This window comes from Podarcis raffonei, chromosome 6, assembly GCF_027172205.1.
Source record: "Podarcis raffonei isolate rPodRaf1 chromosome 6, rPodRaf1.pri, whole genome shotgun sequence".
Taxonomy (NCBI): domain Eukaryota; kingdom Metazoa; phylum Chordata; class Lepidosauria; order Squamata; family Lacertidae; genus Podarcis; species Podarcis raffonei.
This window is the reverse complement of record NC_070607.1, coordinates 98,464,021-98,489,321: the sequence shown is the minus strand read 5'-3', so window position 1 is coordinate 98,489,321 and position 25,301 is coordinate 98,464,021. Positions and strand designations below refer to the sequence as shown.

Below are 25,301 nucleotides of genomic sequence, written 5' to 3'. Positions count from 1 at the left end.
AGATGGATGGTGTTTTTTAAAAAAATGTTGTTAAAATACTGCATGGAAAAATAATCACATTTTAACTGGACGCTCTCCAAGGCAGTCAGTGTCCCCAAAATAGCAGGCTTGGGCTTCGCAGTCCTGTTTGTGGTAGAAGGCAGTTCTGAAGACATGCAGTGAGAGGAGGGTCCTTCCTCTTGTTTGTGCACAAACATCTCCTGCGGATCAATATCATAATAGCCCAAAGCGTTGGACCTGCCGGCATCCACACAAAAGAGCTGGGCTGAGCTGTTCGGATTTCCAGTTCGCAACCCCATGGTATAAACTGGATGCATTTGGAATTTGTATAATTAATTTACATCTGAAGCCACTCTCTTAGGAATGCCCAGGATGAGCTGAATATGTGCCATCATTTTCGGTGGGTGTTTTTACAGCTCTAAGTATGCAATCTTGTGAAAGAACAACATAACGTTTTTTCTGGGTCCTGGCAAAATGAAAACCCAGCAAAATCTTCCTCCAAACTCTGCTTTGCTTTTTGCAATATTGAAATGGCCTTTGAGAAGTTCTGCGCCCTGCCTCCTTTACTTTCCAATTGAAGTTAATAGAACGTGCACTGCATGTAACTTACTGATCAGTCGTCAGCAGCAGCAGCAGCAGCGTTCTCTATTCAGCGCCTTGGCACTTGGTGCCCTGATATGGGCAGTTATGCTGATGTGCGCAGTTTTGGCTGATCAGGTCTTCGCCACAGTCCTGTAGCTTTCAATTTCACAAAATGCCTGGATCCTTCTTGCATGCTTTCTCTTCTAAATGACAGAGTTATAAATTAAATTTTGGGGATTGCTGGAACACAGAAGAGCCCACAAGGTAGTCTGGTGGCTGTGTGGGTGGATGGGGGTGGAGTGGGGGGAGGTTTCCAGGCTCTGCATAAATAGGATCTGCTGAGTTTGGGATTTGGGGAGTGTCTTTGGCCTTGATAGGAAGGGAACTCCTGCAGGCGAGATGGTGGCAGTGTGGGCACCGGACATACATCTGGCTCCACTTGTCACTGTCTCGGTGACAGCAGCATTCAGCTGCTTACAGTCTAGAATGTAAGTCTGAGCAGGGTTAGGTCTAGAGAAATGAGGGAAGGCAAGGGTCAGGAAAATGGGTGAAGGTTGAGAGGGAGATAAGGAAAGCCAAGAAGCTTCGGAAGAACATGGAGGAGAAAAGCACCAGCAAAACCCATTATCAATGAGGCCAAGTTCTAATGTGCAAGAGTATGGTCTGACCACAAAACCAGTAAGAGCCAGTTAAGGAGTAACCTAACAGCTAAATGCTAGAGTGAAAAAACAGTTCCAAATAAGGTACAAGGAGGGTTCTGATATGTACAGTAATAAAAACACCGGGTTGAGTGAGTGTTTCTAAGAATTGTGCTTGGCTGAGCGATGGGGCAATGGGCCTGGCAGAAGGTGTTTGAGGAGAAGATGAAACAGCCAAGGGACACACATCTTGCCTATATAGTTTGCATTCTAATGAGAGCTCTCTTTGGATTCTGCCCTGTAATGCATTCCTGAAGAAAGTCTGAGCAGTTGGGAACTTGGTGTGCATCTCTGTACATGAGCCCCCAAAGGGAATTTGTCCCACATTGGCTAGTCCAGGGCTGCAGAATTCTGCCTATTTATTAAGCATGTTTAGGGAAGCTTTTAATGTTTGATGTATCACAGTATTTTAATATTCTTTTGGAAGCCGCCCAGAGTGGCTGGGGAAGCCCAGCCAGATGGGCGGGGTATACATGATAAATTATTATTATTATTATTATTATTATTATTATTATTATTATTATTAAGCCTTAGGGGAAGAAGTGCATCAAAGGATGCTGGACTAGACACACAACAGTTCGGCCTTCCCTCATCCCCTTCCTGCTTCGGGGTTTCCTATGGCCAGTGAGATGACAGCAGCCATATCTGCCCCAGGGGGCACTTAGCTGGCCGGTGGGCCATGGACCTTTGCTGGCCCTGCTGAACTTTGCCCTGCTTCCTCCTGCAGGTTCATGGAGTCCGAGCTGGATCTCAACGACATCATCCAGGAGATGCACGTCATCGCGACCATGCCGGACCTGTACCACCTGCTGGTGGAGCTCAACGCTGTCCACTCCCTCCTCGGGTTGCTTGGCCACGACAACACAGATATCCTTTCTGGGGTGGATGAGCCAGGCTCTGCTGTCAGTGCCCCTCTCTGCAGTTCTGGTTTCCTGCTGCTGCCCCTTTCTGTGTATTACCACTCACAGCGCAATTGGGATTCTCGTGAGAGTCTGAAGCCAGGCATGCATGCTTAGAGCAGCATGCTGTGGCATTGTCACTCGGCTTCAAAGCCAGCGGGGGGACCTTGGGCTAGAGGGGGCGTGAGCTGTGCTGATAGGATTGATGTTGCAGAGGTCAGTCTTGGCAGGGGAGGAACCCAGTCCGGGAAAAGCAGAAGAAGAAAAAGCAGACCACGTCTTGGGAGCAGGAGAGACTGGGAATAGTAATTCAAGGCTGCAGAGAGCGCAGTGTTTCTCAGAAGGTGCAGACACATGCTGACAGCTGCTAGGAGCCACAGGTGAGAGTTGAGTGCAGGATGGGGGACCAAAGGTGGACAAAGGACCCCAGAAGGAGCACAGCATGTTCTTCATCAGAAGTACTACCCCCTTTCCCCCCACATCCCACACCAAATGAAACTATGACTGTCTTAGAGCTTGGTCTGCTAGGCACAGAAGTGCCATGGCAAAAGGACTGCAAATGAGCAGGCAGGCTAAACACACACACACACACACACACACACACACACACACACACACGACTTGTTTATAAGGATTTTCCAAAGTTCTGAGTCATTTAAGGATGACCCTGTTGCAGTGGGAATGTTTAATCGCAAGTTGGGCAGTGTGTGTCCAAAAGGTGCAGGCCAGATTCCTCCATGAAAATGTACGTGGTTTTTGTGGAGAGCTTTTCCCGTGAGCTGAAGCTCTCCAACCTGTGACTGTTTCTCACCTGGCATTCAGAGCAAGACAAACTCTTTGCTCCTGGGTTTAGCGGGATTCTGTATTAGGCTTTTTGCTGCTTGCTCGCCTCTGCAGAGAACAACGTTCTGCAGATCAAACCCCGCTGCTCATCTTCTCCCTGGTCTGGAGTGGAAAAATTGCGAAGTCAATTGTCTTTGGTCCCGCTGGCTGGAGTGGTGAGTGGGCCAGTCACAGGAGACAGGGCATTTTTGGTGGTGGTGCCTGTGCTCACAGAACTCCCCCCCCGTTTGCTTAACAATAACATCAAACAACCCTGCAGGAGAAACCTGTAGATAAAGGCTAAATACATCTTTATTTGTCCAGATATACGGTTTGGAGAAAAATGCTTTTTTGGTGGTGCTGGAGATAATTGTGTCAGCTGCACTCTGTTAAGACTTGTGGGTTTGTGGTTTTAATTGTGTCTTACTGTTGTGCTGCTTCACTTGATTCAATTTACGTTAGCCACCCTGTGCTGCAGTTGCAGGAAGAGCAGGTTACCAGAACAATGAATGAGTATTAAAGCCCAGTGAGTGCAGCAAAGCAGGAAGCGCCTGCTGTGTCTGGCCATCTCTGTCACCTTAGTTCGTGGCAGTGCAAAGCTTTGGCTGGAGACGAGGTTTGCGGGCAGCTTGAGAGTGGCATTTTGTACCCAAAGGTCAGCATGGATTTGTCATTCTCGGGGAAAAACACAAACAGTGGGGGGTTTGGCTGGGGCTTAGTGGTCTTGCTTGCAGTGACCTTTAAGAGGAAGGAATGCAGAGTGTTGTGTCTCTCCAGCCCTGAGAAGCTAATGCCTGGGAGTGACGGCCACTGCTGACGACTTGTCAGAATATCCATCGCTCAGCCCTGCATTGAGCAAAGCGGGGTCATCCTGTATCTGTCATTTAGATTGGGGGCAGAGGCTCAGCTGGTGACCTGCAGCCCCCCTGGGGAAGGCGCAGTTGCCAAGAGCTGCTGGAGCTCCTCTGAAATGCTGGAAGGCAAAGCAGTAGAGAGCAAACCGAATCCTCAGACTTGAAACACTGCGTTTTAGCAGAAGTGAGAATGCAAGGATCATTTGAAGTGAAGTACCTGGGCAAATGCGGCTTTGTGTAAAGTGAGACCAGAGAGATGTTTTGAAGGCTCCCCCCGCCCCCCCCCGAAAGGAGTGCTAAACTGAGCTGGCTCTTCACACTTGATTTAAGGTTGGTGCTTTGGCAGGAGGAGGACGGAGAGGCGAGGTGGATAAAATCCCCAGCGATAAAATTAATTTGTGGACAAGGCAGCTCCTCTGCTGAACCAGAGCCAAGGATGCGAGGAAGCGGTAATGCTCAGGTGGTGGCTTAAATTAGCAAAGGCTGAGAGCCTCCTGGGAAGAGAAGCTGCTTCCTTCTCCAGACCTCTTCAGCCCAGCTGGCAACATCTGCAGCAAGTTGATTCTGAAAAAGCTGCCTCTTAATGGAGAGGGATTGCAGACTTGAAACAGGCCTTGTGTGAACTTGAAATTTTATTTTGCAGCGATGGCAACTGGAACGCAGAAGAGAGCACTCTCTCTCTCTCTCTCTCTCTCTCTCTCTCTCTCTCTCTCTGTGTGTGTGTGTGTGTGTGTGTAGCCAAGCTGAGGCTTGAGGGCATAGCTGACAGAGACAAATCCTGCTTTCCTTATCCCCTCCTTTTCTCCCCCTTTGGCCTTTCCAAGATGAATTAACGGCACAGGGACTTCAGCATCTTCTTGATTCCCTACCTGCAGAGCTGTGCACAAAGATATTTATCCTGCTGCATCCCTCAAGGGCCGCAGTTTACAATGATAAGTTAAGCCCCCACCCTGATAAATCTTGACACTAAGCCGCACTCTCTGATCCACCCAGATAAGGACTGCAAGCTAAATATCCCTTCTCCCATTGTACTTGCCCCCATTCACTAGAAAGCCAGCTTTCAGATGCTTGTCTTAACAAAAGTGAGGGAGGTGTGCAAGAGTGGAAGAGAGTTCGTTACATGATGGAGCAAGTTTCAGGATACACAAACGAGCCCACAGCTTGCCTGTTTGGTATGCTGTTGATTTGATTGATAGAAGCCTCCTGGTGATCCCAGTGGGACCTTTGAGTGGGCTGGGAGGCTGCTGGTGGAGCCATCACTCCAGCATATAATATATTTTATTTGTTTATTGCATTTCTATCACATCTTTTGTCTTGGAGTTTCTACCTCCCCCTGACCCAGAAAGCACAGCCAGGGTGTTCTCTGAACTGTGGAGCCCTCTCCTCACAGATTTGCTTCTGACACCTAATTGATTTAACTGATTTACACTGTACTTTTAAATAGTTGTAGCCCTCTCTGGGACCCCATTGTAGAGGACCAACAACAACATATCTAATGAATAACAGCTACAACTCCTCTTTCCTGGTGGGCCAGAGAAAATATTCAACATTTATGAAGTAGGCTTTGTGGGCTCGACATTCAGCAGGGCCTTTTTTTTCCTGCTGCAAGCAGCTTCAATCTTCTGTGGAGAAGCAACAACTCTGGTGCTGCGCTATGTTGGGGAGCCTGGCCTTGGAGTCCAACTATGCATTCCAGAAGGAGGGAAAGGAGGAGCATGAGATGAAGGCTGTGAGCTTTCTCTGCTGCCCTAGGAAGTTACTTAAGGAGGCCTCTATGTAGGACACCTCAAAATGTGGCCTGCCTTTTGTGATGTGCAGAGAATAGGTCAGGATTGATCATCGCATATCGGAGAATAGTCAAGAAGGCCTAACGAGCGGGCATGTTTCTGACGGAGCTGCACTGCGGTTTAAAGGATCTATCTGTTACATAAGTCCTGAGTTACAGGTTTGGGAACAAGAAACCAGAAGTTTGGAAACCAGAAGTTTTCGTGGGCAGCAGCATCCTGGCCCAGTTGAGCATGGCAGCCTCATTAGGAGTCTGTTTGCTTTCAAGTTCGCAGTGGCAGCATGACATCCACAGATTGGATTTTTGCAGGGCGCTGTTTTCTGTGGACCTGCCCACAAAGTCTTTGAAATTATTCCCAAGTAAGATAGCAAAAAACAGGGAAACAGGAATGGGCTGACCCCAGAAGCTGTGAATTTTGCAGGATGCCTTGGCTGTCAGATCACCTCCCTTCCTTGTCAATAAAATTAGGGCTGCTGTCCATACTAAATTCTGTGATTCTACTCTGCCTGTGTGACATGCCCTGCAGCCATACCCAAATGGTCTAGCTTGCTGTCAGCTAATTCAAACATGGGTCCTGGTACCTCGGTCCCCTGCTGCTCCATGGACAGGTGTTGAAGATAAGTGGGGCTATCAAGTCTAGGGCAGGTCGTACCCCCAGGAGCAGCCAAGTGGTTGGGGTAGAGCCATAGATGTCATGGGCCTTGCAGAGACTCTGGGCTGTCTCCTGAGAAAAGGGGGAGTCAAAGAAATTAGAGGGCCAGGTGGGATTGCAGATAAACTCTAGCTACTGCTTCCAAGCCACAACAAAAAAGATAAATCTAAATTGGCTAATGATCACTTTCAGATGCAATTACTGCAGGCAGCACCTGGCACTCCCAGGCTCCCCAGCACCACTTCCTAGCCAGGTGTCACCCTTGACATCACTTCTTTCATCATCGCCAGAACCTTTGATTTGTATGCCGCTTTTCCATCATTGAAACTCTGTTCGAGGCAGCTTACAACATGAAAAGATTTGCCTAATTACAAAAATATAACAAAAGCAGTCATAGGCAATGAATAAAAAGCATGTCAAAACATACCAAATAAAGCAATTGCCACATAGGTTACTGATTAACTTAAATACTGGAATCTCATTTTGCAAGGGATCCTGTTGTTGTTGCAGTGTGTGTGTGTGCACACAGCGGAAAAGGGGTGTCTTCATTGCTGCTGCAAGCAGCCTTGCCTACTTGGAAAACCTGGCGTTCCTTAACGTTCTGTACATGTGTCTATAGCTGTGGTGGATCTTCTGCAGGAGCTTACAGACATTGACACCCTTCATGAAAGTGAGGAAGGAGCTGAGGTCCTCATAGACGCACTGGTAAGTAGCCCCTTCTGGCCAGACCCACCTGCCTGGGTGAGAGCCCTCTGTGGTTGGCTCTTGTAACACCAAGCCAGGATTTTCTTACGGTGGCCATGCACAATCATCTGTTTGACGGAGGTTGTGACGATTGAGAGATGAACAGTGATTTCAAAGGCAAGCACTCAGCTTGAAAGAAGAGGGTCAGGGCCGGTGTGCATTGCCATTTGCTGTTCTCGTGAGAGCATGCAAAAAACCTCGCAGGGTGAGGCTAATAATAATAATAATAATAATAATAATAATAATAATAATTTATACCCCGCCCATCTGGCTGGGCTTTCTCAGCCACTCTGGGCGGTTTCCAACAAAATATTAAAATACCGTAATAAATCAAACATTAAAAGCTTCCCTAAACAGGGCTGCCTTCAGATGTCTTCTAAAAGTCTGGTAGTTATTCTTCTCTTTGACATCTGGTGGGAGGGCGTTCCACAGGCCGGGGGCCACCACCGAGAAGGCCCTCTGCCTGGTTCCCTGTAACTTGGCTTCTCACAGGGAGGGAACCGCCAGAAGGCCCTCGGCGCTGGACCTCAGTGTCCGGGCAGAACGATGGGGGTGGAGATGCTCCTTCAGGTATACTGGGCCGAGGCTGTTTAGGGCTTTAAAGGTCAGCACCAACACTTTGAATTGTGCTTGGAAATGTACTGGGAGGCAATGTAGGGCTTTCAGGACTTGTGTTATATGATCTCGGCGGCCGCTCCCAGTCACCAGTCTAGCTGCTGCACTCTGGATTAGTTGTAGTTTCTGGGTCACCTTCAAAGGTAGCCCCACGTAGAGCACATTGCAGTAGTCCAAGAACCCACCTAGTCCAGCACCCTGTTCTCACAGCCGACAGCTGGACCTGGTGGGCCCTGAGTACAACACCTCTCTCCTCACTCATGGTCCCAAGCAACCTGGAAGGGAGCACAGCGTCTGAATACGCTCTGAACAGCGGGTGGAGAAGCTCAACCATTGTGTCTAGCAGCCATGGATACAATTCCCCTTTTGAAAAATGGTTTCTCCATGGGAAATCCAGGGACAGAAAGGACTAAATAGGAATATGAATGAGAGGAGAGAATATCCATGGTTAGAGAGAGCCATGCTTCTGAATACCACTTACTGGAAACCACAGGAAGGGAGAGGGCTGCTCTTGTGCTCAGTTCCTGCTTGTGGGTTTCCCTTTGGGGCATCTGGCTGGCCCCTGTGAGAACAGGATGCTGGGCTAGGTGGTCCATTGGCCTCATCCAGAAGGCGCTTCTGATGTTCCCTTCTTCCTCCTAAACTTCCATTTCTTCCCTGCTGAGCTCCCACTCCACCTCTCTCTTCCAGCCCCTCTCGTTTCGCAGCAAGCGATGATAGGCAAAGCGGCTGACATAGTTGAAGGGCGCTCCTCCTTCACTGCGGGAAATGCATCCATGCCCTAATCAGAAGCTCGCCTTTCCCAGGTGCTTTTCCTGGGGAGAATTCTTGAGTTTTAGCTGGCCAGAACTGCCGAGCTGAGTGGGCTCTATGGGGCTGTGCTGGAAGGGACGCCAGGCCAGCTGTCAGCGCTAGTGCGAACATCTCAATGTGAGCCTTTCCACCCTCCGTTTTGAGGGGAAGGGGTTGCTGCGCTAGTGAAACACCTGGGCTGCTCTGCGGCCTTTTGGCTGCTCTGCGGGGGTGGAGAGGGCAGGGAGCTGTCAGTTTGGAGGAGCAGAGCAGCGGCTGCAGCCTTCTCCCCCGCAATCTCTCCTGCCTCTCCGTTTGTGATGTTACCTTCCAGAGGTTAATTACCGTTGCCCCAAATGAGTTCTTCTGGCTGGCCTCTGAGCTTTTTTAATTACCGGCTCTTCGTTACAAGAGCCGGCCGAATGAATGAGATGGCGAGGCTGGGTGGGGGTAGGGGGGGGAGACCAGAAGTAGGTGCCGAGGCTGTGTTCTGAATCTGTTGCGCAGAGAAGCAATAAACCCTGGACAAAAGCTCCTTTTGTGCCTGCTCCTTTCTTCCAACCCTTCTGACAATAGCCAGGTTTCGAGAGTGCTTTATTGTCTACCTTGAGCGAAATGGGTCACGGTTGACTTCTGAATGACTCCCCTTTATTTTGCGGGAATAATTACTTTCTGGACATTCGAGCCAAGGTCACTGGATTGCCCGCTAACATGATTTCGCACCCCACGAGTGTTGTGGTTTTCTGACATCAAATTGTGAGGGTGCTGTGGTCCGTGGAACTGGATAGGGTATCTTAACGGACCATCTAGTCAGATCTGCTGGAAGGGCAGGAGTTGGTCATGCTCAGCTCTGTCCACATGGTTAGTTTCCAGGGGATGCTTTCTTGAATGATTCTTGTGCCAGCAAACCTTCAGGATGGAGCATCAAGGAAACGTATGACTTACTGTGTTTATTTTTTGCATTTATACCCCACCTTTTCCTCCAAGGAGCTCAAGGGGGTGGACATGGTTCTCCCACCCTTCATTTAATCCCCACAACAACCCTGTGAGGTAGGTTAGACTGAGAGGCAGCGACTGGGCCTAAGGCACACCCAGGGAGCTTCATGGATGAGTGGGGATTTGAACCCTGGTCTCTGTCAGGAGTGCGTGCAGGAGCCAGGCCCTGGGACCAGTAGGGCTTTGCAGGACTGGGGCCTTCCTAAGTTTGTTCTGGAGAGGCAAGGCACGGCCGCACAGGTGAGGCTGCTTGGTAACTCGCTGCACCTGGTGGCAAGAGCTGGGAAGGGATAGAAGGTCCGCATTTCCCTTTGGCTCTTTGCCACAGTAACACGCTTCCTGCCTTGCTGCGTTTGGCTTCTTGCTTCCTGATCTTTGGACCGTGGATTCTTGACTCCCTGCTTCTTGATCCTCGGACCCTTGGCTTCCTGACTCCCAGCTCTCTGACCCTCGGACCCCTGGCTTCTGGACTCTTGTTCCTGCGTCCACCCCGCCATCTTGCCCCCGGTCCCAACGTCCTCAGCCGGGACTTAGATCACCCGTAGACCAGGCCATGACAGTCTCCCAGGTCTTAGTCCGACATGAACCCCCACACCATTACTGACTCTCCTTGCTTCAGGTCCATCCTGTGGACTCCTACCCACCCAAGAACTCAGGGTCCTATGGATCGTCCTTGCAGAGCCTAAACACATTGTGTTTAGGTTTTCCCACCCTAATGTTTGCCCGCAGGCCTGTCAATGGCTCCTAGCCACAGTGGCTCTGCTATTCCTCCACAGTTGGAGGCAGCAGAGCTTCTCAGTACCAGTTGTTGGAACTGCAGGAGGGGAGAGGGCTCTTGTGCTTGAATCCTGCTTGTGGGCTTCCCACTGGGGCATCTGGTCGGCCCCTGTGAGAGCAGGATGCTTGGTAGATGGGGCCCCTTTGGTCTACCCCAGCCGGCTCTTCTTACGAATGTAAGAATTAAATGTAAGAATTAATGTAATTAAATGTAAGAATGTAAGAATTAAATTCAGTAAATAATAGAAATAAACAATGAGAACCAGCTCAGTGAAATCGGTTGCAGCATAATAGCAGATGTCTTGGCTTGCTAAATTGTGCTCAGAGTGAATGTTGTTCGTGTCCAAAGATAATTTTAATCAGATAAAGTTGCCTTCAGCTGCATTCGTTGTGTAGGCTACATCATAAAAGGCAGGGAGTGATTGCTTGGTGTGTGTTCCCCCTCCCTCCCCCTTTGGAAAAGGCGGCATTTCTTCCCTAAGGCTTTCATTATGCGTAATTGCTGGCCCTCAGATTCTGCCCTCAGCAGGCGAGCAGGACTGGAATCCTGCTCCATCCGCAACTGGCAATTGCTTTCAAAGCTGACAGGCAGCTGATGCCCAGTTGGGTTGTTCCGCTTGGCACTTTGGAATTCGGGGAGATTATAAGTCAATCAAGGCGTGATTTAGGGAATAGCAGACTTGTGACAAGGTCCACATTCTTCAGGTGTTTTTCGGTTGTGTCTGACGTAGGAAAGTTGTCCAATTAATTACGGGGGAAACACTGCAGTGGAGTTTAAGGGGGGGAGCTTTGAGAGCCAGCTTGTTCCTTTATCAGAGTGCATCTCACTGCAGTGTTGGTTGTTGTTATAATTATTATTATGTTTTGACTTCTGATTTTCCACCAACTCCTCTGCTTTGCACTGATTTCTGCCACCCCCACTCCCCTAGGAACCCCTCTCCTAACCTTTATGTCTCCCTCTTTTGTGGCTCAGGTTGATGGGCAGGTGGTCGCCTTGCTGGTCCAGAATCTGGAGCGCTTGGATGAAAGTGTCAAGGAGGAGGCAGATGGTGTCCATAACACTCTGGGTAAGGAGGACTTGAAGGACAACCTCTCATCATGGACCCAGTCTGCAAGGACACAGATGTGTGTCACTGTTTTATACTGTTCATAGAGCTCCACGTGGTGGATCTCATTTGAGAGCAGATGTACCTGCTGGTGTAGGGGTCTTGGATCAGGCCTTAGAGTGCAGCCAGGCCTTTAAAATGTCAGCTGTGCTATCTCTTAGCAGTATATTTGAAGGCAATCAGCTGACTAATAACTCCATCGCTCACCTTGTTCCATAGCGAGGGCTTCCACATCACTTTAGGAATGTAGGGACATACCTCCAGCCATCCATTATTGAGTGGAAATAATGAGTTGAGGTGTATCTGCGACTACCCTGCTTTCATTCATACTGATGTTTCCCTCGCAGCCGGGTGCTGGAATCAGATGACAATCCACTTAAGTGCCCTGTTTCCTTGGAGCAATCTCTTAAATCGGCTCCACCACAATATAATGGCCAGCAGCCCCTCTGAATCTGTCATCTTCCGCTCAGTTTTAAAAAAAGGTTGATATTTTGCTGACTAGATATACCTGTAGAGGAGATAAGAGGGAAGGAAAATATCTGAAGACTTGGTGCTGGAGCCTGGGAATCTGAAATTCCTTCTGGGTGCAATAGCTATTGAGGTGTAGATGTGGATAGATGAAAATGGAGTTTTGCAGCTGGGAGAGTGGCAGGGGATGCAGGAACTTGAGGTTATCTCTCTCTGTGTGTATGGAGAGAATTCACTTTATCTGGATGCTGGAAAAGGAAGTTGCTTCTCCCCATAAACAGAGCAAGCAGCAGCCAAGAAATGCCTTTTCCAGACACAGAATCGCTCTTCCTGGGTGACATTGCAAAGAATGACCCCAAAGTAATGGCATTTGTGTCAGAGCCGGTTGGTTTGTCAACAGAGAAAAAAACGCCACAAAAACAAAAGACCCTCTGCTGTGTAAGGCTTTTTACCAATTCAAGAAGAGCAGCTGGTGGTTTGGGGGTTTTTTTGGGGTAGGGTGTGTGTGTGTTCATAATTATGAATTCTGGTTTAAGCCTGGATATTCATTTCCTTTTTAATTTTTGTTGATTTATTAACTGCCCCAAAAGTGCAATCTTAACAAGATGAAACCCCTCCCCACACCAAGAATCAAAAGTTTAAATCATAAAGTGTCCCAGCTCCGGAGGCAAATAGTTCAAATATAAAGAGCAACTCCAAAGAGGAATGGTAAAGTATTAAGTCATACAAAGATTCCCTTTACAAGTAATATGAAATACGAAAGCATTCTTCATCTGTGAGTTCTATCCTAATCGAGAATAAAGTTTCTATATAGTATTAAATGAGCCAGAAATTTGCATGTACTGTGACAGCACTGAGTCACCATGTGCCTTAATATCTGTAAAAGAAATAAAACCGTGCCGTATCTTTCTTTTTCTTACCTGTCCCTTCCCCGCCCTTCCTTCCAAAGCGATCATTGAGAACATGGCAGAGTTCCGGCCAGAGATGTGCTCAGACGCTGCCCAGCAGGGCCTCATGCAGTGGCTCCTGAAGAGGCTGAAGGCAAGTCACCCAGGCCTCTCCTGATTCATGCGCCAGGCACTGATTTTAGCACCTCTTGTCCTCCCTTTTTATTGCTCTCCCTCCGTGGTGCAAGGAGGGAGCTGCGGCCCAAGATAGGTGTTTCCTTGCCAGCTCTTCTCCCACCTCCTTTAAATGACTTCGGATCTCCAGGGCCTGATGAGCTGCACCCAGGAGTACTAAAGGAGCTTGCAGATCTTTGAGAATTCTTGAAGAACAGGTGGAGTCCCTGCAGACTGGCATATGTTGTCCCCATCTTTAAAAAGGGGGGAAAGACTTAGGTACTGCCAACTGACCAGTCAATTTCACATCGATACCCGGAGAGGTCCTAGAACTTAGATGTATTCCGAAGCAGTGCTGCCTCCAACTGTGGAGGGCAGAGCAGAGCCATCTTGGCTAGGAGCCATCGGCAGCCCTCTCCGATTGAATGAGCTTGTCCAATCCTCTTTGAAAGCCACCTGAGTTTGTGGTCATCCCTGCCTCCAGTGGCAAGGAGTTCCATAGTTTAACTCTGCGCTGTGTGAAGAAGTGCTTTCTTTTGGGATGAGGAGGCAAATGAAGGCAGTGTGCCCCCAGTCTGCGCTATCCTTGTCCTTCATGCCTTTCCTTTCAGATAAGCTGGCTGAACCAGGGATGCCCAAGGGCCCAGTTTATCGTTTGAGCAGAGCCATTGTCCTTCCATCTTCCCCTGCTCTCTGGCTGCCACAAGTCCCCTTGCGCACTCCTGTAAGGAATATGCCACCTGCTGCAGAAACCCATAAATGTTCTTCTGTGACCCTATGCACTTGTTAGCAGAAGCAATTTGTAATTTGCTGGTTGCAGGTGATAACAGAACTTACGTTTTCTGCTCTCTTCCCCCCCCCATTCTAATTTTATTCTACGCAAGTCTGTCTTGAGCATAAAACTGGTCTCTGCTTTGTAATTATCCTGCTAACTCAATGTCTTAGAAACTGGGGCATCTAGAAATAGCAATGCAGCTCCTCCATTTCGAGGCACCACCGTCGCCTCGCCACCTTTAAAATTCTCAGTCCTCGGTGCAGGATCCACACCTTTCCCCTCTTACTTCCCACACTGGAGGGTTCCGCTGGGCTTGATGAAATATGACCAGGTGACAGAGACATCCCAGTATAGAGGAGGGTCGTTAATGGGGAGCTTGCCTGTCCGTGGGGCAGTGACCTGGTGACCTTCCCAGGGTTCTCCTCCCTGCTTGGAGAAAGGGAGGGTAAGATTTTGATAAAATCACGCATGGCGTGGAGATAGTGGCTTGGGAAAGGTTTCCCTCCCTCTCCCATGACACAAGAACTCATGGACGTCCAGTGAAGCTGAATTTTGGAAGGTTCAGGACAGAAAAAAGAAAGCCCTCCTTCACACAGCCCATAGTTAAGCGGTGGAACTCCCCGCCACAGGAGGCAGCCATGGCCACCAACCTGGAAGGATTTAAAAGAGGAGGAGTTTGGATTTGATATCCCGCTTTATCACTCCCCTTCAGGAGTCTCAAAGCAGCTAACAATCTCCTTTCCCTTCCTCCCCCACAAGAAACACTCTGTGCGGTGAGTGGGGCTGAGAGACTTCAGAGAAGTGTGACTAGTCCAAGGTCACCCAGCAGCTGCATGGGGAGGAGCAAGGAAGCGAACCCGGTTCCCCAGATTACGAGTCCACCGCTCTGAACTACACCACACTGGCTCCCCTAAAAGAGGATTAGACAAATTCGCAGAGGAAATTCCTGGAAGCCACAGGAAGGCTGAGTGCTCTCGTGCCCGGATCCTGCTCTCTGGTTTCTCACAGTTGGCCTCCATGAGAGAGCAGGATGCTGGGCCTGACCTAGCAGATGCTCTCCTGACGCTCTCACCTGACCGGCTTCTCTGCTCTGACTCTTCCGACAGGCAAAGATGCCCTTTGACGCCAACAAGCTCTACTGCAGCGAGGTCCTGGCCATCCTCCTCCAGAATAAGGACGGTGAGAGAGCTGACCTCGGCGGATTGGTATTCTGCTGGGCTGTGCCTCTGGCTTGTTTCAGATCATGACAGCTTCCGCACTCGCTCACTCTCCCTCTCTGTCTCCCTCCCCATCGGTGCCTCGCCCCTCCTGCCTTTGGCTTCCCCTTCCTTCTGCTCACTCTCTGTCTCCTTCCCTCCTCTTTCTCTCCGCAGCTTCTGTACTCTGTCAAGCCATATTGATTTTGTTTGCTGATATATCGGTGTTAGATGGCTGTAAAATCTGACAGTTGGCTTCATTCTCTCCCCCCCCCCCTCTTCCTGTAGACAACAGGGAATTGCTCGGGGAACTGGATGGAATCGATGTGCTGCTTCAGCAGTTATCTGTGAGTAATTCGCTGCCATCTTCCCTGCCATTGGGAGACCCAGAGCCAGGCTTTTAGAACTGGGGAGGAAGGGCAGGAGCAGAGAGCAGCTCCCAGCAGTGGCAATGGCAGGTGCTTCACAGCATCTATGCGCTTCCAGGTGCATGTCTGCCATCCTGAGAGGGGGCAGCTTGTTGCCAGCTTGGATGACTTTAAAAGAACCATAGAGTTGGAAGGGGTCTAGTCCAACCTCCTGGGGCATTCATGGAGAATTTGGTCACCAGGGGCTCCTTGTCGTTACTTGCTTTATTTATTTCATTGCATTTATAAAGGTAAAGGGACCCCTGACCATTAGGTCCAGTCATGGCTGACTCTGGGCTTGCGGCGCTCATCTTGCTTTATTGGCCGAGGGAGCTGGCATACAGCTTCCAGGTCATGTGGCCAGAATGACTAAGCCGCTTCTGGCAAACCAGAGCAGCGCACGGAAACACCGTTTACCTTCCTGCCGGAGCGGTACCTATTTATCTACTTGCACTTTGACATGCTTTCGAACTGCTAGGTTGGCAGGAGCAGGGACTGAGCAACGGGAGCTCACCCCGTCGCGGGGATTCAAACCGCCGACCTTCTGATCGGCAAGGCCTAGAACCCTGTGGGTTAAACCACAGCGCCACCCACATCCCAGCGCCACCCACATCCCCTTTTCTCCGAAGAGTTCAAGGTGGTGCACGCATGGTCCCCCCCTTCATTTAATCCCCCCAAGGACCCTGGGAGGCGGGCTAGGCTGAGAGAGGCAGTGAGTAGCCCCCAAGGTCACATCTAGGGAGCTTTATGGCCGAGTGGTGGGGATATGAACCCTGGCCTCCCAGGTCCTAGTCTGATACTATTACACCACCCTCACTGCCACCCACCCACCCACGGCTGCTCCCGGAAGCCTCCATGATCCCTTGTTTCGGCCACCATGTCAGCGCAGAATGCCTTTTTTAAAAAGCTCCTGCATGCAGGTTGTAAGGAACCTCCTTGCGGTGCTGGCGATGAGCAGACCAGCCCCACCTCCCAGTGAGAGCTGGATATGACCTTGCAGGTCCCCTGCCTATGTCTTCCTGTGCTGCCCTAGTTTATTTTCCTCACTGCACTTGGATGTCAGTAATTAGGGGGTGCACACATGCAGCTGATACTTATGAGGTTTTTTTGGGGGATGTTGCTTTTCGGGGAGGGACGAGACAGACAGTAAAGCCTTCCGGCTTCCTCCCCATGCAGGTGTTCAAGCGCCACAACCCCGGTGCGGCAGAAGAGCAGGAGATGATGGAGAACCTCTTTGACTCCCTTTGCTCCTCGCTGATGCTGAGTTCCAACCGAGACCGTTTCCTGAAAGGGGAGGGGCTGCAGCTGATGAACCTCATGCTCAGGTGAAAACTGGCGGACGTGAGACATGGTGCCTGGCCCCTTGTGGCAGTGAGGCCTTCCTCCCCACCTCCCCCCCCCCAAATATATCCAGGAGTTGGGTATTAGTACTAGTATTATATTCATTTTGATCCCTTATTTTTCCCTGACCAGGGACTGAAGGCTGCTCACAGCTAAAACAGAAACAGATAAAAGCATAGTGGGCAGAAAACAATCATTTAAAAACAACTAAACATTAACAGTATGTGCCTGTGTATGTATGCCCTATTAGAATATACAGACCATTACAATAAAACAGCAAAGGACCAGGCCTTTTGTTAAAAACAGTCAGTTCCCCAAAGCCTGTTGGAACAAGAAAGCCTTCAGCTCCCAGCAAAAGGACTATCTTCTCTAGGCAGGGAGTTCCAAAGTTTCCTGATAGCAGCCACCACCGAGAAGGCCCCCTTCCGCATCCCCACCAAGTGTGCCTGTGAAGGTGGCAGGGCTGAGAGAAGGGCCTCTGCCAAAGATCTCAAAGCCAAGCAGGTTCATACGGAATATTACGGTTCTTCAGAAAGCCTGGACCTAAGCCATATAGGGCTTTATAGGTCAGAACCAGCACTTTGCATTGTGCTGGAAACTGACCGATAGCTGGTGGAGCTGTTGTGACAAGGAGGATATCTTGAAAAGAGGATTAGACAGCTGCATGGAGGAGAGGGCGATGGAGAGGCTGACTAGCCAGGATGGGACGCTGGATGCTTCTGAATACCAGCTGCCAGAAGCCGCAGGAAGGGAGAGTTGCTTTTGAGCTCCAATCCTACTTGTGCATTTCGCATTGGGGCATCTGGTTGTCCACTGTGAGGACAGGATGCTGGACTAGGTGGGCCATTGGCCTCATCCAGCAGATGCTCTTCTGAAGTACTAGACTGAAGGCCTGTATGGCACCCTGAGATGTTGATGGTGGTCACTGAAGGCTGCAGGCCCATTTGGAAACTCCTCCCTCTGCCGCCAGCTCCTGCTCTCCCAGAGATGTTTTCATATACAGCAGCAAAGGCATCTGTGCAAACGGCTTGTGCTTTGGGGCGGGGTGTGTGTGTACTGGACTGAAGGCACCCCACATGTGCCTGTATTCGGAGCCTTACGGTTTCTGTGAGGGAGGTGGGTCTGAATGGCAGCCCACTTCCTCTCGGCTTACACAAGACACACACTTCTCACGTTAGACTTCTTTGTCTTTTGCATGTCCAAAATTCACAGCTGGAATCAAAGTGCTGCCAACCAGGCTTTGTGCTGGAGGCTTTTGCTGGCCGCTCAATCATTGTTTCTTGCGAGTCCCACGAGTGGCTATGGACGGACATTCTGTGGAGCTAGATAAAAAGCTCTGCCTTCCTTTTTCTCCCTGCTCCCCCCTTCTGTTAACCCTGCTAAGAGTGAGCTTTTTTAATGAAACAGCTTCCGGACCCTCCTCCCATTTTTTGTTCCCCCTTGCGTGCCCGAGTCCCAGCCTCGATGCTTTCCTTCGCCCCTCTGGCATCCATCTCTCCTTGCCCGTCCCCAAACTGTGCCCTGCCCAGGGCTTCCTGCCTGCCTGCCTGCTCGCTCGCTTTCCCTGGGTGGGCTGAGCAGCGCAGAGAGGCGGCTGGCAAGTGCTGGCTGGCAAGAAATGATCTATTCCTGCAGACTAAGGCTGGTAATGTGCAACGGCAGCAGCAGCAGGGAACTGAATAAATAACCAGGAACGTGGATTATTATTCAGACCGGAGTGCTGAGTTTTCTTAAGGCTAATTAAAGCAAAGCTGCAAAGCTCTGAAACCCTGAACAAGAGGGAGGCTTCTCCTCTCTCTCTCTCTCTCTCTCTCTCTCTCTCTCTCTCTCTCTCTCTCCCCCCCCCCTCGCCGCCTCCTGGATTTCCCATCCTTTTCTCCTCTGAACGCTAAGCTTGCACGGCTAGCCTTGCAGAACTAATCACCTGGAGTCCTTGAGCCATATGGGTGGGACCTTGCATTTTAATTTTTAATTTTTTTAATGGCTTCCCTTCCTTTTTTGGGTGGAGTGGGGAGGGGGCTGTGCTGTTCACCACCCTTCTCTTCCCTGGTACTAGCTGGCAAATAACAACAAGGAGAAAATGGCTCCCTGGACGCAGCTGCATTTAAAAGGAGCTCTGAAGGGCAAAGCGTAAATAAACCAGCAGCCCCATCTGTTGCTGCTGCTGCTGCTGTAGCACCTCTGCCTCCACCATAGAATGGGGTGGGACGTCTCTTTCCCTGATAAGGATGGCTGGGCATGGGGGGGGGGTCGTGCACAACCCAAAATGAGCAGCCATTTCCCATGGCTGTATTCGTGAGCCTTCAGATGGCACAGCGTCACGGCCTCCAAATACTCAAGGCCAGGGCACAGCCAGCATGGTGCCTCCATAAGCTATAGATTGCAGCAGCATCATACTTGGCCGTTGGTTGGGACTGACTGCAGTTGTAGCCCACAGAATCTGGACCAAATTATTACAGTGTGGCATACTTGGGGTTGCCCTTGAAGACGACTCTTGAAACTTCCAGCTGGTCCAAGATGCAGCGGTCCGATTCCTGGCTGGGTTGCCTTCAGAACCCCTGCAGCTCCGGTTCTGAGACAGCGGCATTGGCTGCCAGTTCGTTGCCCCGTTCACTTCAAGGCACTCACTCTAGTGTTCAAAGCCCTAAAGGGCTAGGCCCCGGGGACCCTAGAGACCGCCTCCTTCCCTGCAAACCCTCTCGGGTGTTGAGATCAGCAGAGAGAGCCCCATTGTTAGTTCCAGCTCCCTCAGAAGTTTGGGGAGGGGTTAGTCTGGAAAGGCATTCTCTGTGGCAGTCCCTAAATTGTGGCGCTCCATTCCCACAGAGGTGCATCTGGCTTCTTCACTCCACAGCTTTTGGTGACTGCTGAAGATGCACCTCTACTTGTGCCTTGGACCCCTGAGATGCGTGTTTTCAGGACCTACCCTTTTCCTCTAATCTGTTTCATTTTAAATCTGAATTTTAAATGGTTGTGACCTGTCCTGGACCTGGTGATGAAGGGCAGATCATCATGATCATGGTATAACTTGACCCAACCTCACCTCCTCCTCAAACTCCACTAGCTTCAATGAGAGGCTTTGCCACTGGCTAGAGGTGAACCTGGTGCAGCAAGATGTGAGAATCTGGACTTTAAATCTTCCATGTTCTAGAGGGGAAGGAATTAAACTCCAGCATATATCCTTCCCTTCATGCCGGAGGAATGGTCCATAGGTTAGTGGTGAAATGCATGCTTTGCACACAGAAGGGCTCAGGTTAAATCGCTGGCATCTCCAGCGGAAAGCATCTTTGGCAGCTGGTCATGGGCAGGAACCATTTCTAGATGGCCTAGGAGAGCTCCTCTCGCTTGGAGAAGACAGCTTGATGAGTCTGACTCTGCACAAGAACATAAGAGCCCTGCTGGATCAGGCTGGGGCATCCTGTTCTCACAGTGGCTTACCAGAGGCCTGGGGGAATTCACAGGCAGGATTCGAGCACAAGGACACCTCCCCCCCCCCAGTGGCTTCCAGCGACTGGTATTGCTGGAATACCAGTTGCGCTGGTTTTACTTACACCTAGACTGCACTGAGGCTGCTTGTTTCAGTGGCAAGAAAGCAGTGTTTTCTGTTGTGAATGTGGATCATGTGAACTGAAGGGGGCCAGGGCAGTTAGGAGTGCCTCATCCGTATGGAGATGGGGCACGTTCTCTCCGTGAAGGGCAAGGGGAGGCTGCTGGGAGGAGCTGCATCATTTTTGGTCCAAGTGTGAAGAGTCTGCATGGGTGGGATTCCTGTTTGCTTATTCAGCAAGGGACGTGGGGAGGGCCTTTGCCCTCGGACCACCTTCCTGTAAATTGGATGCGTCCCACGTGAGGAGGAGGAGAGAAGGCCAGGCCAGGGAGGAGGCGAGATTGCTTGCTTGCATGTGTGCACTCCGTTCCATCAGTGGGGAGCGTATTTGCCTTGGCTGCAAATGAGCAAATGCACTTTGCAAGTTGGTGGCCTCCAACTGGAGGTTTAGAAATGTCACATCCAATTAAGGTCTCTCCCCAAGCACAATTCAATTTCTTTCTCCAGATTGGGAGCTGCCTGAGGCTTCCAGGAGAGAAAGTGAGGTGTCCTTCTGAGGCTTGCAGAGAGAGAGAGAGAGAGAGAGAGAGAGAGAGAGAGAGAGAGAGGGAGAGGGAGAGGGAGAGAGAGAGAGAGAGAGAGAGAGAGAGAGAGAGACTCGCATTGTCAAGTCCCTTGGGAGCATTGGCACGAGACTTATTACACCCCTTCTTGTGTGGAGGAGAAACCCTCCTTCTCTCAAGCATCTGCCTGGGAAGGCCTCACCCTGTATTTATAGCAAGCAGGGAATGAGCTTGTCTTGACTTTTAAGTGCCAGGAAGCACATAGGGGAAATGGAGACACATATTGAGTGTGGGGGAGAAGGTTCATAAAGCTTTTCTCGGCGGGGTGGAGTGGGGAGGCTCTCTTGCAAAGCCATTTGTGGTCACTTCCCTTGTCCACCTTTGCTGGCTGCAAGAGGGCTGTGGGCCCAGTCAGGAATAACGCATGAAAGTCAGGAGTGCGTTTGCATGCAGAAGGCACTGCAGCAGCCCCTGCAAAAATATTTCATTACGTCTCTTGTTTTCATGTCACATCAGCTCCTTGGAAACCCGAAAATTAATGTGTATCTACTGAAATTTCCTTTCAGCACAGCCTCACGCTGTGTTTATCTAGCAGAATCAGAGCCTCGTGCCACTGTTTCCTAATGCACACCCTTCTGCAAACATCCTGCGATAACAGTCCTTCGGTGAAGTGACTTTGGCTTCTGGTACCCTGCTTTGGGGGAGTTTCTTGGGGCCTTTTGTCTTCCTTCCTGACAGGGACAAGGAAGGGAGTTGCCTGATGGGCAGGGTTTGCCAGCAGTGCTTCTGAAGACCAGTTGCTGGAGGCCACAGGAGGGGAGAGGGCTGCTCTTGTGGTCGAATCCTGCTTGTGGGTTTCCCATAATGGGCATCTGGTTGGCCACTTGGAGGCTGGATGGCAGAGGCCACTGGCTTGACTTAGTAATATGTTCTTGGTCATTTGGCACCAATGCCCTGTGGGTGCTTCTGAAGTCATTCTTCCATAGATTGCCAGGGTTTCAAGGTATCTGGGGAGGGAAGGAGGGGTTGGACCCAGCAGTTGCCGTTCTCACCTCTCTAATTCTGGAGGTTAGACTGCCACACAGGGGCTGCCCTTGACTCCTAACAGCTGCAGAGCATGTAGCATACAGTTCCGCCAAGAGTGGTTTCTGGATGCTTTTTGAAGCGCTCTTTGGGCGGCCTCCTTCCTAGAACCCTCCACCACCATTGCCACCCCTGTGGCTGTCCTCTTCTCCATCTTGGAGGCTGATCCACCTTCACTCTCCTGTCTGCTTGCACAACTTGTGACTCACCAAGCCAAAGGCAGCCCACTAGCTGCGCTTGGTGACCTGCTGGGTGCTTAATATACCACCACCCCCATTTCTTTCAGTTTTGGACATGTAGCAAAGCCAGGAGGTTTTTTGAGCCTTCGCATGAGTTGTGGGCTTCCAGTGCCAAGAATTGTCAGTGCAATGAGTTTGTTCCTGGTCTTCTTAAGGTCCAGGTCAGTCGCTCGTTTGGTGAGGCTGCCAGGCTGTGGTGTCTGAATTAGTTCTCACCCAAGAGAGATTTCAATAAGCCCAAGATGAGACTAAGATAAACTGCTTGCCCTCTAGTAGAATAAATATTTCAAATAAAATCAACCTGAGACAGTCCAGTCAAACAGCTATTGATCTCTACAAGCCTGAACTTAAACCCAATGAATATTCCAGAGATCAGCTCCCTGCAACCTGCCTAAATGCTGATCAATATGCAATTACTTCCCCCGAAAAAGGAGTCCTGAAGTTCTCCAGCCAAACCTGAACTTTATTTTTTAGCCTTTTATTATTGCTGCTTGCAAGGTGAAGGAGAGCTGGAAGTGGCAAGGGCAGAAGAGAGAGGAGGAGGTGAGTGGATTACTTTCCACAGCAGGCTCCTTCCTGTAAACAGTCTGTGCTGCTCTGCTGAGCACTCAGAAGGGTAGCCTGTGAAATGGGTTCGTCTTACAATGACGTTCCATCCAAGCATCAGCTCACTTGGCCTGCTCCACCGTACAAGGTTCAGATTTCTTGGGTAGCTTTCTGTATCGCTTTACATTGTGCACCCCTTTGAGACATCTTGTGAAAAGGGGTGTAGAAATATTCTCAGTAGGTGAATCAGGGCAGGCTTCTAATAAAGCAGCTGGCAATATGGTTGCACATTTAAGTTGCAATAATTTACCTCTCGATTTACCTCTTGGTGTTAAGATCTCAGAAGTGGCTTCACCTACATCAGAGAATTTTTGTCGGGATAAAATGGAGTCATGGAGTGTGACATGTGTGTGCTGCCTTGAGCTCCTTCTCTAGGGTGCAATTGTGATTGATTGATTGATTGATTGATTGATTGGTTGCTTGGTTGCTTGGTTGCTTGGATGGATGGCCGTCTGCCAGGGATTCTTTAGCTGTGATTTCTGCATTGCAGGGGGGTTGGACTAGATGACCATTGGGTCCCTTCCAACCATAGTTGTCAACTTTTCCCTTTTCTTGCGAGGAATCCTATTCGGAATAAGGGAATTTCACTTTAAAAAAGGGAAACGTTGACAGCTATGCTTCCAACTCCACAGTCATATGATTCCACAGACCTGCAGTCTAACGCATACCCCATGTCCATTTCCCTGTGCATCATTTGCATCACTGGCTGTGAAACACGCGGCAGAAAGGCACTCTGGCCATGGGCAAGTTGGACGGCACATTATGGAAGGGCAGTGGTGGTGGAATTAATCCTGAAGCCGCTGCTATTTGCCGCTGCCATGTGTGCAATCTTGATCCTGCTCCTCTTCCTCCTTATGCCTTCTTGGCTTCCCTGGAGGCTTCCCTGAACAGCATAGGGCAAACAGGATGCCTGACCTCTGCCTCTGCCTCTGGCAACGCAGCCCTGTGTTCTGGGATCAAGGAGGCAAGGAATTGACCCTCCTTGGCTGAGCCCAGCGTGAGGCTGTGCTGGCCTTTTTAGCGTCGTGTTGGAAGGAGTTGGCTTTGACTTACCAGAAGCTGCCAAGATTTGTTCATCCTCTTTCTTCCCTTCCTCTCATCTGCTCATGTTCCAATTCAAGCATCTTGGTGGCTGTTCTTCTCTTTTGGTTTTGCTTTAGGATTTTTGTTTCTCCAAATCGGACGCCCGCCCCCGAACAAATTGGGAGTTATGCTTTGCTGAATGGAGCTGTGTCGGCAATCAAACGCCCGCTTCCTTGCATTCTCTTTGTTGGCATGAATTTCAAACATACGTCCGCAGTGGCATTTTGCAGTAGCATTTTGTGAAGTGCCTGTTTCATTCCCTGCTGCTGGCAACAGCCATGGAAAAAGGCAGAAAATCCTGGCTGATTTGCTTACTGGTGTTCTGCATTCACAGGCCAAAATGAGGGCTGAGTTCCAGCTTTGCTCTTGAACACAGGGAAGAAAAACACACACCTAAAATAATTATGTTGGTTGCTGGTAAACCATTGTGGATTGCTGGGTTCTGTGGGTGGGTGTGAGAGGATGGCATTCTATAAAGGGCCACTCCACATATTGCATGCTTTAAGCGTACGTTTGAAATGAAAATGTGAAACGGAATTGAGCAGGTGTAAGAGCCTGAATGTGGCTTCTTCCTTTCCTCTATTCCCAGTTTCTGCTTCCTTGCACACACATGTAGCTGCCATACAAGAAATATGAAACATTATTAGCGGATCAATATGGCTATGAGTAGGGAGTGCTTCCCCCCCCTTGACATATCCATTGCGCCTCATCCCTCTTGCTAGTTACAGCTGTAAGAGGGGAGACCCAGTCCCCATGTACGAAAGGTCAATAAAACAACAAGAACACCTTGTGTGAAATAAATTTGCACTCTGTTTCATGTTTGAGAATTAGACCGTAATCGTGGCTGACTTCCATCCTCCCCTGTACTGGGGATACAGCTTAAAGGAATCTCTCTTGGCTTCAGAAAGGGAGGTTGTGTGCAGTTGACAATCCAGGTTCTCTCGAAAGGTTAGCCTAGCCTTCCCTGACCTTGCGCCTTCCACATTCCGACTAGGGCTGATGGAAGTTGTAGTCCAAGCCATCTGGATCAGGTAGCAGGTTGAAGAAAGCTGGAGTAGAGTACAAAATCAAGCTTTGGAATTGAAAGGGTTCCAATCAGGCACTGAGATGGTTGGGGGCTGTTCTGGTTTTCCATATAGACAGTTGGACTTGGAACTGGGTCCCATCTCCATCATGTGGTTGTTGTGCAGTCTTGGTTTAGTCACTCTCTCAGCTTCTGTTTCCACATCTGTGAAATGGGTAGAGCATTGATCTGCCCTATGGTCACAAGCACAATGAAGACCGTAAAGCACTAAGGTAGTAGCAATAATAATAATAATAATAATAATAATAATAATAATAATAATTTATTTATACCCCGCCCATCTGGCTGAGTTTCCCGAGCCACTCTGGGCGGCTTCCAACAAGAATTAAAATACAGTGGTCTGTTAAACATTAAAAGCTTCCCTGAACAGGGCTGCCTTCAGATGTCTTCTAAAAGCCTGGTAGTTGTTCTTCTCTTTGACATCTGGTGGGAGGGCGTTCCACAGGGCGGGTGCCACACCGAGAAGGCCCTCTGCCTGGTTCCCTGTAGCTTCACTTCTCACCGCCAGAAGGCCCTCATCGCTGG

The 25,301-nt window shown here is 49.8% G+C and overlaps 1 protein-coding gene across 1 annotated transcript in view; it reads left to right on the top strand.

Moving 5' to 3' along the window:
- The window catches only part of CTNNBL1 (catenin beta like 1), a 98,454-nt gene that overhangs the window by 34,103 nt on the left and 39,050 nt on the right, over positions 1-25,301 (top strand). The window contains exons 4-10 of the mRNA XM_053394748.1: positions 2,008-2,147; positions 6,901-6,998; positions 11,191-11,284; positions 12,741-12,832; positions 14,734-14,806; positions 15,112-15,170; positions 16,407-16,555. Coding sequence (XP_053250723.1) covers positions 2,008-2,147; positions 6,901-6,998; positions 11,191-11,284; positions 12,741-12,832; positions 14,734-14,806; positions 15,112-15,170; positions 16,407-16,555 — 705 coding nt within the window. The remainder of the gene's footprint in view (positions 1-2,007; positions 2,148-6,900; positions 6,999-11,190; positions 11,285-12,740; positions 12,833-14,733; positions 14,807-15,111; positions 15,171-16,406; positions 16,556-25,301) is intronic.